At 42.4% G+C, this 13,228-nt stretch overlaps 1 protein-coding gene across 1 annotated transcript in view; it reads right to left on the bottom strand.

Moving 5' to 3' along the window:
* The window catches only part of Ptchd4 (patched domain containing 4), an 88,710-nt gene that overhangs the window by 43,497 nt on the left and 31,985 nt on the right, over nucleotides 1-13,228 (bottom strand). The window contains exon 2 of the mRNA XM_090355293.1: nucleotides 5,101-5,584. Coding sequence (XP_090211419.1) covers nucleotides 5,101-5,584 — 484 coding nt within the window. The remainder of the gene's footprint in view (nucleotides 1-5,100; nucleotides 5,585-13,228) is intronic.

Raw genomic sequence — 13,228 nt, 5'->3', positions numbered from 1 at the left:
TGTGTGTGTGTGTGTGTGTGTGTGTGTGTGTGTGTGTGCTTTCCTATCAAGCTTTCTCTTCCTGCACATTTTCTGCACGAGCTAAGCATTATTAATTCCCCTTTAAACCGAAACTCCTTAGAAAAAAAATCACCTTAACTCCCTGCCTCCACTTCCTCTTCTCCAAGCTCTATTGATCTTCTGTAAATTACTCCTTTGCCCTCAGCAATCCCCCAAGTTGCTCTTGTCAAAGGCATCAGTGGCCTCCAGATTGATAAATCAAATGGCCACTTCTCAGTTCTCCGTGTACACAATTTATTAGCAGCGCTTGGTTCTCTCATTCCCTCTTTGAATTCCCTCTTTGCTCTCTAGGCAATCCTCTGGCTGACCCTTCATGTTATTTTCGGAGCCAGTTTTATCTTCCCAGTCTAGGAGGCTTTATAATGAGCGTCTATCAATACTTATATTTCTAGCTGAGCGTTTTGGAATTGGTGGCATCTAATGATAGTGAGGTCAGGGTGAATCCCAAATTGATTCTATCTACAGATCCTTTCTTAGAAGCTGTTCTACATGATTGACTAGTGTAAAGTCTTTAGTTTTGATGCCTAACAGGTTATCTCACATTTAACAGACACAAAACTAAAGATTCAGTCTCCTTAAACTCTCTCCCCCATGACTATCTATTATGTCCCATGATGACTGTTCTCCATTAGTTACACAGTTTTCAAGGCTCAGGGTTAACCTGGATTCCTCTTCTTCCAACATGGTATTCCTGTCGGTCTATCAATCCTGTCAATTTCCTGTTGGTGTTTATGTCCCTGTGAAGGAACCATCATCACTGCACCCATGTACTCTGTTCCACCATTCTATCCCAGGCAGACTTCGCATCCACTTCTTTAATTCTATGTTTATGAAGGAGAATTTTCATAAGGGGCCTTGCTTTGTGTCTGAATCAGCCTGGGTCTCTCACCCATGCCTCTTGTATAGCTGTGATTACAGGTATGAAGCATACACCCATCTTGTTTGTTAAAAAGAAGGTGTCACGGGCTTATGCTTTAGGCTGCATTTGAACTGTGACCCACCTCATCTTTACCTCCAAAATCTTACAGGTCTGTGCCAGTGCAACGGGCTGTAACCACGTCTTAAAAAGTCACCTCACAGAACCATTCCTGCTACCTGTAGACGAATCTACATGATACCATCCAAGGTACATTTCAAATAGGCCTGACCACAACCTCCTGTTTCATAGCAGATTCAAACCTCTTTCTATCTCATCAAATTAACATACTTCCTGGTGCCTCTCAAGATCTGTTCCAAGGTTACCTCTCCAATCTTTTCTCTTGGCCCCAGGACATCTGCCCTGCTTTAGCCAATCCATTCCCTTGCTCCTCATCAACTTCACCAGTCAAAGTCCTGTAAGAGAGCCTTGCCTTGAACAGTGCCCTTTCCTAGAGATGGTCTTGCCTCAGACAGTGGCATGGCTCTTTCTTTCCATTCTCTGAGCACTCAATTTTAACTTTATTTTTGTCTTTTGATTACTGGCTGTCTAATGTTCTTCCTTTTCCTTCTTCGGCTCTATTTTTTTAATTGAGCATCAGCAGTGAAAACTACTCTCTATTTATTTATTTTATCAACATGTTTCTCCTCTCTGAAGCCCTGGAGTAGAAAATCCACAAAGGTAACAACTTGACTGGTTCTGTTCAATGTCTTTTCCTTCATGACCTCTGATGCCTCAATGTAGCCAGACTCTGCAACCACATGCATCCACTGATGATAAATGAAGGTGGGATGGTTTCAGAAGACTGCAGTCCCATATTGTATCTGGAAACCGGGAGATAAACAAATCATCTCTATGTGTCCAGTGATGCCAGCATGATTAGCATGAGACTCCCAGCACACAATACCAACTCAAAAGGGGCAGGAAAATAGAATCGTTAGCTTGTTGTCATGGTTACCATCGGCAGATTATCAGCAAGGTGCAGCAGCAGCCAGTGCCGCATCGGTGTGTGACATCAGCCCCCACTCCTGCTGCGAGAGACAGGAAACACATGGAATCGAAAGCAAGGCTCACAATGGCTTACACAATTAGTGGCATTCTTACTGGTACATGCTTGAATAAAGAAAGAATACCGGATTGAAACTAAATGAAGTCCTTTTAGGTGCTCACCAGAACTTAACTTGTGACGTTGAGCATATGTCTAGAGAAGCTATGCCTATCTACGGTCATTCTGTTTTCTAAACCCCAAATCTGGACTGGATCCTTTGACCAACAGAAATTCAACAATGCAAATTTGAAAACACTAGACCTCAAGTATGAAAACTGTCCACAACAGTGCAAGTGTGTAGAACACTTCTGGAACTGCGTATATGCTTGTGAAATGACTTATTACCTAGGTCAGTGAAGAGAATGAATGATGACTGTGTGCTCAGAAGGAATGCAAGTGGTCAAAGATAAGGCAGCAGCTTTGCAGGGTTAACACGGGCAGTCACGGATGTGAGATTCAATGAGGCTGGATGGTCTCAATTTTGACACACACAATGGTGAGCAAAAATCCCTCGAAGAAGTTAGAGATTAGACAACACATTGACTAAAAGAAGAATGGGGATCGGGTGACTTGCCCTTAGTCCAGAACTGCCACTAATAAATGTTAGAAAAAATAAACAAAAGCCAGAGCTTGTTTGTTTTGTCGGTTTTTTTTTTTTAAAGAGCTGTGAGTCTTTTCCTTATACCAAATTGACTTTGAATTGTTCAATTCTGATCCATGATTCACACCAGGACTCTTTTCAATCAATACCACTAACAGATATATATATATATATATATATATATGCCAAATTCAATTCATTTGTATTCAACATCACATTCGCCCACACCAACTTCATTGCCTCCTGCTTTCTGTGTCTCACTAACTTCATGTATCTGAAGTTCTATGTATGTTTGAAATATGCCTATTTTATTCTAAAGTCTCAAGTCTCTGTCTCTGCCCCCCAGCTCTCTCTCTCTCCCTCTTTTCTCAGATTGCAAGGCAGTGAAAATGACTTGGTCTTAGAGCCTTAAAACGTTTTTATAAGGAGTGATCCAATGCTAATGTCAACAAAGAACGAAATGCCTCATATTGCAAGAACTTCAAAATGGGGAAACCAGGTAGGTCCAGATGCTTCATTTCATTTATGAACAATTCAGGAGGACCGAACGTCATACACGGTGCGACCAGCATCGCGATGAAAACACGGGCTTTTTAAGCTTTTCACTCATCCAGTCTCAATTTTGACAAGTTTATTGCTACCATCATTTCTGTTGGCGAAAGGAAACACAAGAAAACAGACTGCCTCGTGAGGGAACAAAAAGTCCCAAGTCTCTGCTTGTAATCCTTGTAGTTGTGTGTTCAGAACATAGTGGAACTGTTCCTTTCAGAAAAGAGTGCTCAAGGCTGCACTTACACCATCCCAGGCTGATTTCTTGTTGCAAAGGTCAGAACAAGAGGTGCAAAGGGCGGGAAGTGGCATTTTCCATCACCATGGCTTCCGGGGCTCTTATTATAAAAGGAATGAAAACAACACTGACTTTGTAGAAGCCAGCATTACAGTGTACCATTAGAAGAGGTAGATTTGTTTTCTCCTATTGGTACGCAATCTATAATGCTACCTTTTTCTGGAAAAATCTTTCTATTACCCAGCCAATTTGCTAACAGTTCTAGAAAAAAGCCTGAGTAGGAATTTTGTCAATGTTGAGCAAGCCATGTTTCACTTGTAATTCACATTGTACAATTCTTACAAGTATCATATATTATTTCAAGTCATGACTGGACTAAAAAAATAGCAAATTTGGCTCATCCTTAATTGATCACAAAATTTTCCATAAAGTCATTTTTATGAATAAAACCAATGGGCACTTAAAGGTGATATTCAAAATCCAGGACTACTCAATTTCTTGAAGGCAATGGGTGTTTCCTGTTCTTTGCTAAATTCACTTTACATACCCAGTTAACTGCTCAGATTTGCTATGCTCATTAAGGGTTTACTATCTGCTATTAACTTTAATTATATTCTATTACATTTACTAAAAAAACACACACTTGTTGGAAGATGTGTACTATTTTGCCCACTTTATACAAAAAGAAATGCATGCTCAACAAGATGAGCTAACTGAACAGGGCCATAATTAAGTTGGATAAAGAACCTGAGCACTTCCAGTGAAGCTTCCTTTTATGCCAACACACGCACAAAGATTTGCTGAAGTGGGCATCAAAGGCATAGGTTATCTGGGGTCTTTGCCAACCATATCACCTGCACCTTCCATGTTGGATGATAAAACAATTACTCACACCATATTTTAACCTATGAAGCTGAAAGCAATGATGTTTCAGCTGTAGACATTCTTACTCAGATGGGTTTATCATCTCGAAGCTTTCCAAATCACAACACAATGGGAGGAGAACGCTACATCACCATGGTGATTTTGTTGGTAAGATACACCAGGTTTGTTGGTAGTCCTTTCACAATCCTATTCCCAGAGTCTGTTTTCTCTTTCACAAGTACAGTCATGTGTGGGCAAACGACCTTTTGTGGATGGTTGAGAGACCAGTTAGGGGTGACTGGGAGGCATCATCTTTCCTGAGGATGCCCACCGATTCTTCTCACCAGAAACAAAAACAAAACTGGAGTGTATGATGGCAGTGGGCAGGTGTGACTTCATAAAGATGTGGGACAGTGGAGGATGATGTGGACAGCACACTAAGGTCTTTGAAATTTGCCTGGTACAGCAGTGGTCCTCAGAATTCTCCTTACCACTGTCATAGATTCCGTCGTTATGAATCCATTCGTTTTGTCAAGACCCATCTAAAGCAGGTCTGGAATATTCTTATCTTTCCATGCTATACTCCTCGGCCTATCCAATTGGAAGAAACTTTGTAGGGGATTTCAATACTGTACAACCAGGAAAAAACAATCTGACAGCATTAAGCTAATTCCCTAACCTTTTTTTTAAAAGACTTAATAAGGCACAAGAGAATCACTCCAAATAAAAATTTCCACCACACACACACAACACACACCCCAAAAAATCTTAGCCACCACGCAGGACCGGGTAGGAAGGGTGGGGGGCGCAGGCGCGGTAGTTACCCATGGCGAGGAAGGGGACCCCCAGCAGGGTGGAGTTGAACTTCCCGTCGGTGAGGAAGAAGATGCCTGCGGCCGTGACGATGGAGATGCAGACGGTGAGCACGCCCAGCAGGCCAAGGAAGGGCTTCCCGCGCAGGCAGTCCTTCATGGCGCTGGAGAGGGTGGCGGTGGTCAGGATGAGCACGAGGCTGACCAGGACCTTGCCGCGGGCCAACAGGCTGGTCTCGTGGAAGTCTCTCCACAGGCTGAACGAGGCCAGGGAGTAGAGCTGGAGGTCGCCGCCGTGCTCCTGCTGGCGCCGGCCCAGCAGCTTGCAGAACTCGCGCTCCCACTTCTCCCCGATGCGGTCCTGCGCGGCGGAGCCGTAGGTCTGGAGGTAGTAGGTGATCTGGATGGCTCTGGCCGACTTGACCCGCTGCTCCTTGCTGTTGGGCACCTCCACCACCCCGCCCAGCTGGTGTCCGATGAAACTGCTCCTCCCGTCCTGGAAAAGACAGCAGGGACCCTCGTCACCACAAGCGCCTTACTCCAGGGACGCCGGGCGCTGCGGAGCCGCGGGCAGGGACCCCATGCAGGGCGGTCGGCGCTCCAGGGCCAGGGGCGCAGGGCCCGGGGCGCAGGGCTAGGGGCGCCTGGCTCCCGGCGCCAGGCGCACGCAGAGGCGCAGCGCGCACCGCCCCGTCCCGCCACCCCTCCTCCGTCCCGGGCCGCTTCTCTGGAGGCCCAGGGAGGCCCCGGAACCCAAGGCCCCACTGGATCATTTGGCTCCCCACACACCCCACACACGCGAACGCGGAGACCGCGCGACGGAGCTATGTGCCACACATGAAAATATCTCTCCTGAACGTGGAGACGCCTCGACGTGCTCAAGTCACCAGGGGTACACCCCCATCAATCACCACACACACACACACACCAGACACACACCACCTCCATCAATCAACACCACACACACACACACACACACACACACACCAGACAGACACACACACCACCTCCATCAATCAACACCACACACACACACACATACCACCTCCATCAATCAACACCACACACACACACACACACACCACCTCCATCAAACAACACCACACACACACACACACACCCCAGACAAACACACACACCACCTCCATCAATCAACACCATCCACACACACACACATACCACCTCCATCAATCAACACCACACACACACACACACACACACACCACCTCCATCAAACAACACCACACACACACACACACACACACACCAGACAAACACACACACCACCTCCATCAATCAACACCACCCACACACACACACACCACCTCCATCAATCAACACCACACACACACACACACCACCTCCATCAAACAACACCACACACACACACCAGACACACACACACATACACACACATACACACACACACCACCTCCATCAATCAACACCACACACACCAGACACACCAGACACACACACACACCACCTCCATCAATCAACACCACACACACACACACACACACACATACCACCTCCATCAAACACCACACACACCGCACACACCACACACACACATGCGAATACCTTTTTTCTTGTGTATGTTTTTGGGATACCTCTTTTGTATATTGGTGATGTAACTGCATAATGCAGCATAGTACTGAAATGTTTCCTTAATATGTTGATGTGAGCTTTTCTTCCTTCCTTCCTTCCTTCCTTCCTTCCTTCCTTCCTTCCTTCCTCCCTTCCTTCCTTCCTTCCTTCCTTCCTCTCTCTCTCTCTCTCTCCCTCTCTCTCTCTCTCTCTCTGTCTCTCTCTGTCTCTCTCTCTCTCTCTGTCTCTCTCTCTCTCTCTCTCTCTCCTTCCTTCCTTCCTTCCTTCCTTCCTTCCTTCCTTCCTTCCTTCCTTCCTTCCTTCCTTCCTTTCTTTCTTCCTTCCTTTCTTTCTTTCTTTCTTTCGTTCCTTCTTTCTTTCTTTCTCTCTTTCATTTTTTTGGTGGACTCTGTCCCTGAGCTCTTCCGCTCCAGGCTAGTGCTCTACCTCTGTGAGCCACAGTGCCACTTCCTGATGTGAGCAATTCTTTACTCTTTGCATTCTTCCTTCCAAACACCTGCCTCCAGCAAGGGTACTTTCTGTCTAAGTACCCTCTATCTAAGTACTACACTCTGTCTAAGGTACTTTCCATAGTTTTGTTTTAGCACACAACAAACTCTTTTCAGATTGTGTTGCAAGTACACAAAAAAATTCAGAAGTTCCCAGCAAGTAGAGATGCTATTTATAGTATAAACCCTAAATTTAAAACATTAGTAGAGAAATTTCCTAGTCACTTGCCCTTGCATGACAAATAATTACAACCATCTTAATTAACTTAAGCCAACACATTCTTAAATAAAAAAGGAAGGGCTAGAGGCAAGTTGCTTAAGTGGTATAGCAATTGCATACAAAGCAAAAGACCCTGAGTTCAAATTCTAGGACTGTCAAATTTTAGTTGTTTTTTTTTTTTTAATTATTGGATGATTTCCCCCTGTTGCTATTTTTCATTTCTGTGACATCTTTGTAAAGTTCTTTCTCCTCTACTTATAAAAATAAAACTGAAAGCTGACTTTAGCTTCCCAGGGCCCCCTTTTGAATAAGCCCCACTCAACATGCAGTGGCTGGAGTGGAAGGCAAGGACAGGCAAGCTCTAAGGAAGGAAGAGGGACTCACTCTTGGGAACTGAGACACAGCCCATACTGCTTTGAGGTTGCTCACCACATGCAAATGCTCATCAATTAGCCTTCTCTCTCTGTTTGAATTTTCGTATACATTTCGTCTCCAGTCTACTTACTATTTCTTTCATTTAGACTCTTGTTTTTGATTATTTGAAAGAATCTTTCAAAAGCTTTGTGTGTGCCATGCTTCCTGCCTTTACTCATTTTGGTCACCAAAAAGACTTCTAAGGAAACTCCAGTGCAGAGATTTATATGGCTCTTAGGCCTCATTTAGAGAGAAATTCCAGCAGATCAAAGAGATGGCTCATAACATGTCTTGAAAATATTGAAGACAAATAAGGATTTTGAAATAGTGGATCTTCATTGTATGTGACTAGCTAAACTGTCTAATTCCCTTAGGTTCTTTTTTTTGAATTGCTTTATTAGAGATTGGCTTCGGTCCTATATTTTCCCAATATTTTGAAATGCATAGGAATGAATTTCTCATTCACATTCAGGTGCACGATTTTATGTATCTGAACCCAAAAAGAAAGGATAATAATCAGATCTCTGGACCTGCTGGAATGCAGAGTTCTGTTGAAAGTCTTGCAAGCTGTATTTGTCACTTACACAGTCACTTTGCTTCTGAGAAATACACCTGCCAACATTATGGAAATGAAAAATTTCTATTGTTTTTGCAAGGTGTTACAGAAGATTGTCCCTTCAGAACTAGTCAGTAGATAATTAGGAGAATCAAAGAAGCACTAATATTGTATTTTCTAGCATAATATCCTAGGAGAATGAGATGTTCAGTTGGATGAAGGCATAGAATGGTCCTCCAGGCATGAGGTGACCCCTTCAGCCTGCTGCCCACTCAAACTGCAGGACCGAATACAAAACCCAAAGCTCATTCCTTTGATTTGGGGGTTTCTGGATTCCTCAATTTTCTCATTCTATTTATAGTAGGAACAAATTTCACGTCTATGATCTATTCAACTCTATGAAAATATGACCTATACGAACAGTTCGAGAGTGGTGATCAGAAATAATGACCATGGCGACAACACAGCCAGGAAACATGTTCACATCTGGTCACAGTTGTTATCAATCACATACTACAGCTGTTGGGTTTAATCGATGAGCAAGCCTAGAGACTTAGGGAAGAAAAATTAGTCAGTGAAAGGAACCCAGGTTCCAAGTCAGATGTTCTGACTGCAAGTCTGATCACTTCTAGAATCCGACAGAGGTCTCCCCCTCCTTCCTGCCTTCGGCAAGACTCAACTCCTGCTACCCAAGCAACGATTCGAACTTATCTCCCTTGTAGATTCTTTTCCCCAGTATTTCCTCTCTTCCCAAATAATTGCTTACCCTTATTTTGTGATCATGTTTCTGCATCACCTTATTTGGCATTTCTACTGGTTCCTTGAACCTACCCAGTTATTTCTACCTCATGACCTTTGTGTCTGTTGTTCCTTGTACCTGGAATATTTTCCTACATTCTTCTCTAAGCTAACGAGCTTTCTATCCTAGAGCTCTTTGCTTTAGAAGAAAGCATTTAAATTGCACAACCTAAACTGGACGCCCTCTCCCCTGCACAGGCTTACTTTGTGTCTTCTTGATAATGATCTCTATCTGAAAGGATCTAATATAATCTTTTTTCTTTTTTTTTTTTTTGCCAGTCCTGGGCTTGAGCTCAGGGCCTGAGCACTGTCCTTGGACAAGGCTCTACCACTTGAGCCACAGCACCACTTCCGGCTTTTTTCTATGTATGTGGTACCGAGGACTCGAACCCGGGTCTTCATGCATGCTAGGCAAGCACTTTAACCACTAGGCCAAACTCCCGGCCCCAGGATCTAATATAATCTTTTAATTGCTCTTTTCTGCCAGAATGTGCACTTGAGATATAGTGTCTGTTCTGTTTTGCTCACTAACAACTTCCCTATGTCTTAAACAAGTTTCTTCTAGAAGAAACACTCCATGGCATGTGTTAACTGAATGCATTCACCTTCTGGCATAAATTGCTAAGTCTAGGTTATTTAATGAATAAAACTATTAGTGGCTTCATTTTCTTTTCTTTGGCAGCACCAGATTATTTTAACAGTCTAATTTTCTCAGATTAGGAAACCAAAAGCCATTGTATTTTCTTTAAGCCACTTATTCTCATGCAACATTTCCCCAAAATGTGTTCCTGTTCCATTTTCTCTTTGCACAAAACAGAAGGACTTGGGAATAACAGGAAGAGGGGAAAGATTTCTGTGGGTACGACCTCCAGGCAAAGGACAGCTCGAGGAACTGAAAGGAATGTAAGGGTTGGAGAGTGGAGAGGGAATTAGGCTTTTCCAGGAAGAGCTGAAAAATGCCTTCTTAATTTGTTGGATGTAATTGTCCATTATTGTAAAACAAAACAATCCACCACAGATGTGGGTTTTAAGCTGGAGAATGGCTAGATTTATGGAAGGCTTTAATTTTATGCGCTGTTGCAAAAGATTTATTGAATAGGTATGGCTTTGAAAGAAAAGAGTTCAGTCCAAAAAAATCTCTGCAGCACTGCAGGTTCTGGACGCAACATAGGACATTGTTGGCAGAGGCAGCCTCTAATAGGTAAATGGTTGCCCTGTAAGCCAGTAAAATTACTGGTGAGGATGGTTTCTCACTGTCATGTAATACTTCATTCATTATTTCTCCAACAGCAGTCATGTTGGAAAAATATTCTTTGGGCTCTTTAGCTTTCATTTAGTCCAGTTAATATTTTGTGGCTTTGGAAATCACTCCCATCCAATTCCCACTTCTACAGTGTAAATAAGATAAAAGACAAAATTTTAAAAACTGTATGTCTTTTAAAGACACAGAAGAGTGTGAAGACATTAATATCAAAGCCAGTTGTGTCGAGAAAGAATTACTTGACAATGTTCTCAAAGTACTTGGGAACAAATAGAATGTTTGCTCGATCTATGCGATAGTTTGACATTCGAACTCTTTCTGAAGAGTCTTCAAATAACCTGGCAGCACAACCCCTGTCAAAGGTGATTGTGATTCAGGTTGTGTTAATTTTTAGTAAAGAATACTCTGCAAGAGTGCTGGAAACTTTACGTGATTACCTTTCTTCCATTGCTGAAAAGAAAACCTTTCTGTGTGTGATAGGTGATGAAATTTCCACATTAATGATTAAGTTTGAATGGTTTCATCATTTGAATAATAATATTTCTTTCTTACTATAATTTGCATTCCAATCCCAATGTAAAGTGTGCATATAAGCTAGGATTAAAATAAACCATTGAGGGCCATGAGTTTAGCCTACTGGTAGAGTGCTTGTCTAGCATTCAGGAAGACCTGGGTTTGATTCCTCGGTACCATATACATAGAAAAAAAGCCTGAAGTGGTGCTGTGGCTCAAGTGGTAGAGCTCTAGCCTTGAGAAAATCCAAGGACAGTGCTTAGACCCTGAGCTCAAGCCCAGGATTGGCAGAAATAAATAAATAAATGATAAATAAAAAATAAACCATTGATCATTTTTCTTTTCACATTCTGGGATTTCATATTTGTGAGATATAAGCCCATAATAAGTAAATAGATTCCTACAAAGTATTTTTTTAAATAAGTGAAATGATGATAGTATACTAGATTAATGAAATACAAATTTCAATCCCAATTTCTTTTTCCCAGTCCTGGGCTTGAGCTCAGGGTCTGAGCACTGTCCTTGGACTTTTCTCAAGGCTAGAGCTCTACCACTTGAGCCGCAGCACCACTTTCAGCTTTTTTTCTATGTACATGGTACCAAGGATTCAAACCCAGGTCTTTGTGCATGCTAGGCAAGCACTGTACCATTAGGCCAAAATCTTGGCTTAAGCATTTTTTTAAATTGTCATCAAAGCCATTTTAACAATGAAGACCTTCAAAACTTTAAAACAGTCTAACTACATAAAATCATTTTTTTAAGTGGAGTGTTGTATTTCAGGTATTTGTTTTGTTTTTTTTAAGATGAAAGTTGAGAAATAAGCTTTCAGTTTTACTGAAATGAAATAAAAAATTTTAGCCAACCTGGATATAAAGTAAGTTTAACCAAATACTCTAGCATACAAATGAGGTAAGCCTAGTTTGGAATTATTATTATTATTATTATTATTATTATTATTATTATTATTAACAAACATGGCCGATGCAGACCCAGTGTTTAGAAATCTTATTTAGATTATACTAGGTGCCATTTTTTCAGTCACTATCTGATGAAGTGCTACAATGAAGGAGACTTTGGGGACCAATGAAGACAGGGGACCCTGGGGAGGACAGTTGTATAAGGACGGGAGCGAGTTGGTCTCTGGGTTCTCCTTCCCAGCCCCAACACTCACGATCCTAACACATGGCACACATATTGGCATCATGTATGGATATACTTGAAAGGGTGGAAGTTCCATATAGGAACCATGTAGACATCCTGTCTTCCTCAGCATCCTCACCACAAGCACTGACAAGCTGAGCAGGCGCACTAATCCCTGTGAATGTCAAAGTTATTACTGGTAAGGACAACGAACAGAAGATGTGATGAGAACCAAAATATGTGTGTGTGTGTGTGTGTGTGTGTGTGTGGTCTATATAACTGTTAGAATGGGATGATATTCTTACTAATAAATATATAATTACACACAAAGATATATATGATTGTATATAAATATATACTTCTGTAAGTCACACACAAGCCAGGTGCAGGTGGCTTACAGCTGAGATCAGAGCTACCCCAGAGCCTGCGACCTGAAAGGTCTCATTTCAAAGCCAGCCTGGAAAGAAAAGCCTTCAATTACCCAACAAAGTACTAGGGCAGCAGTGTGGTGGTGTAAGAGCATTTGACACTGAGTTCAAGCCCTAGCAACAGCATAAAAAGTGCAATTGAGATATGTAAATCACACTGTGTATTTGCTCAGCTATTTAATGCTGACCCCAGTTCTCTGCAGGTGCCTGTCCTGGGGTAGAAAGAACCCAGGATGGAGGACTCCATTACCTGGCTCCATGTTTGGCTACTACACAGAAGGATGGCAGTGGAGATCTCTGAACACCAGCTTCCTCATCACCAAGGAAGAGGTCAGGTTGCTCTTATCTCTAATAGTCTGACTTGCCTTGCACTTAAGGACCCGTTGGTGCTAGGGCAATCAGGTACTGCAAAGAATGCTCGAGAAATCTGCCTTATGAGGAAAACCAGAAATAAGAGGGAGGGGGAAATACTATAAAAATCTATGCTCATTACCACAGAAACAAGAAGAGCTTCATCTTTCTCTCAATCCAGACCAAGTTTCTTGGACTCCTCTTCCTTAAGTAAACCCCTGAGAAAATTCTCAAATGAAAAATACGTACCTACATACACATATGTCATATATATCACATACATGTCATATATATGTCATATGTCACATATGACACACATATATATATGACATGTGCCACATTTTATCAAGAGGCAAATCA

Source organism: Megascapheus bottae, chromosome 22, assembly GCF_031878675.1.
Source record: "Megascapheus bottae isolate mThoBot1 chromosome 22, mThoBot2.hap1, whole genome shotgun sequence".
NCBI classification, from domain to species: Eukaryota; Metazoa; Chordata; class Mammalia; order Rodentia; family Geomyidae; genus Megascapheus; species Megascapheus bottae.
Note: the sequence above shows the minus strand (reverse complement) of the source record. Positions and strands in the feature narration are given on the sequence as shown.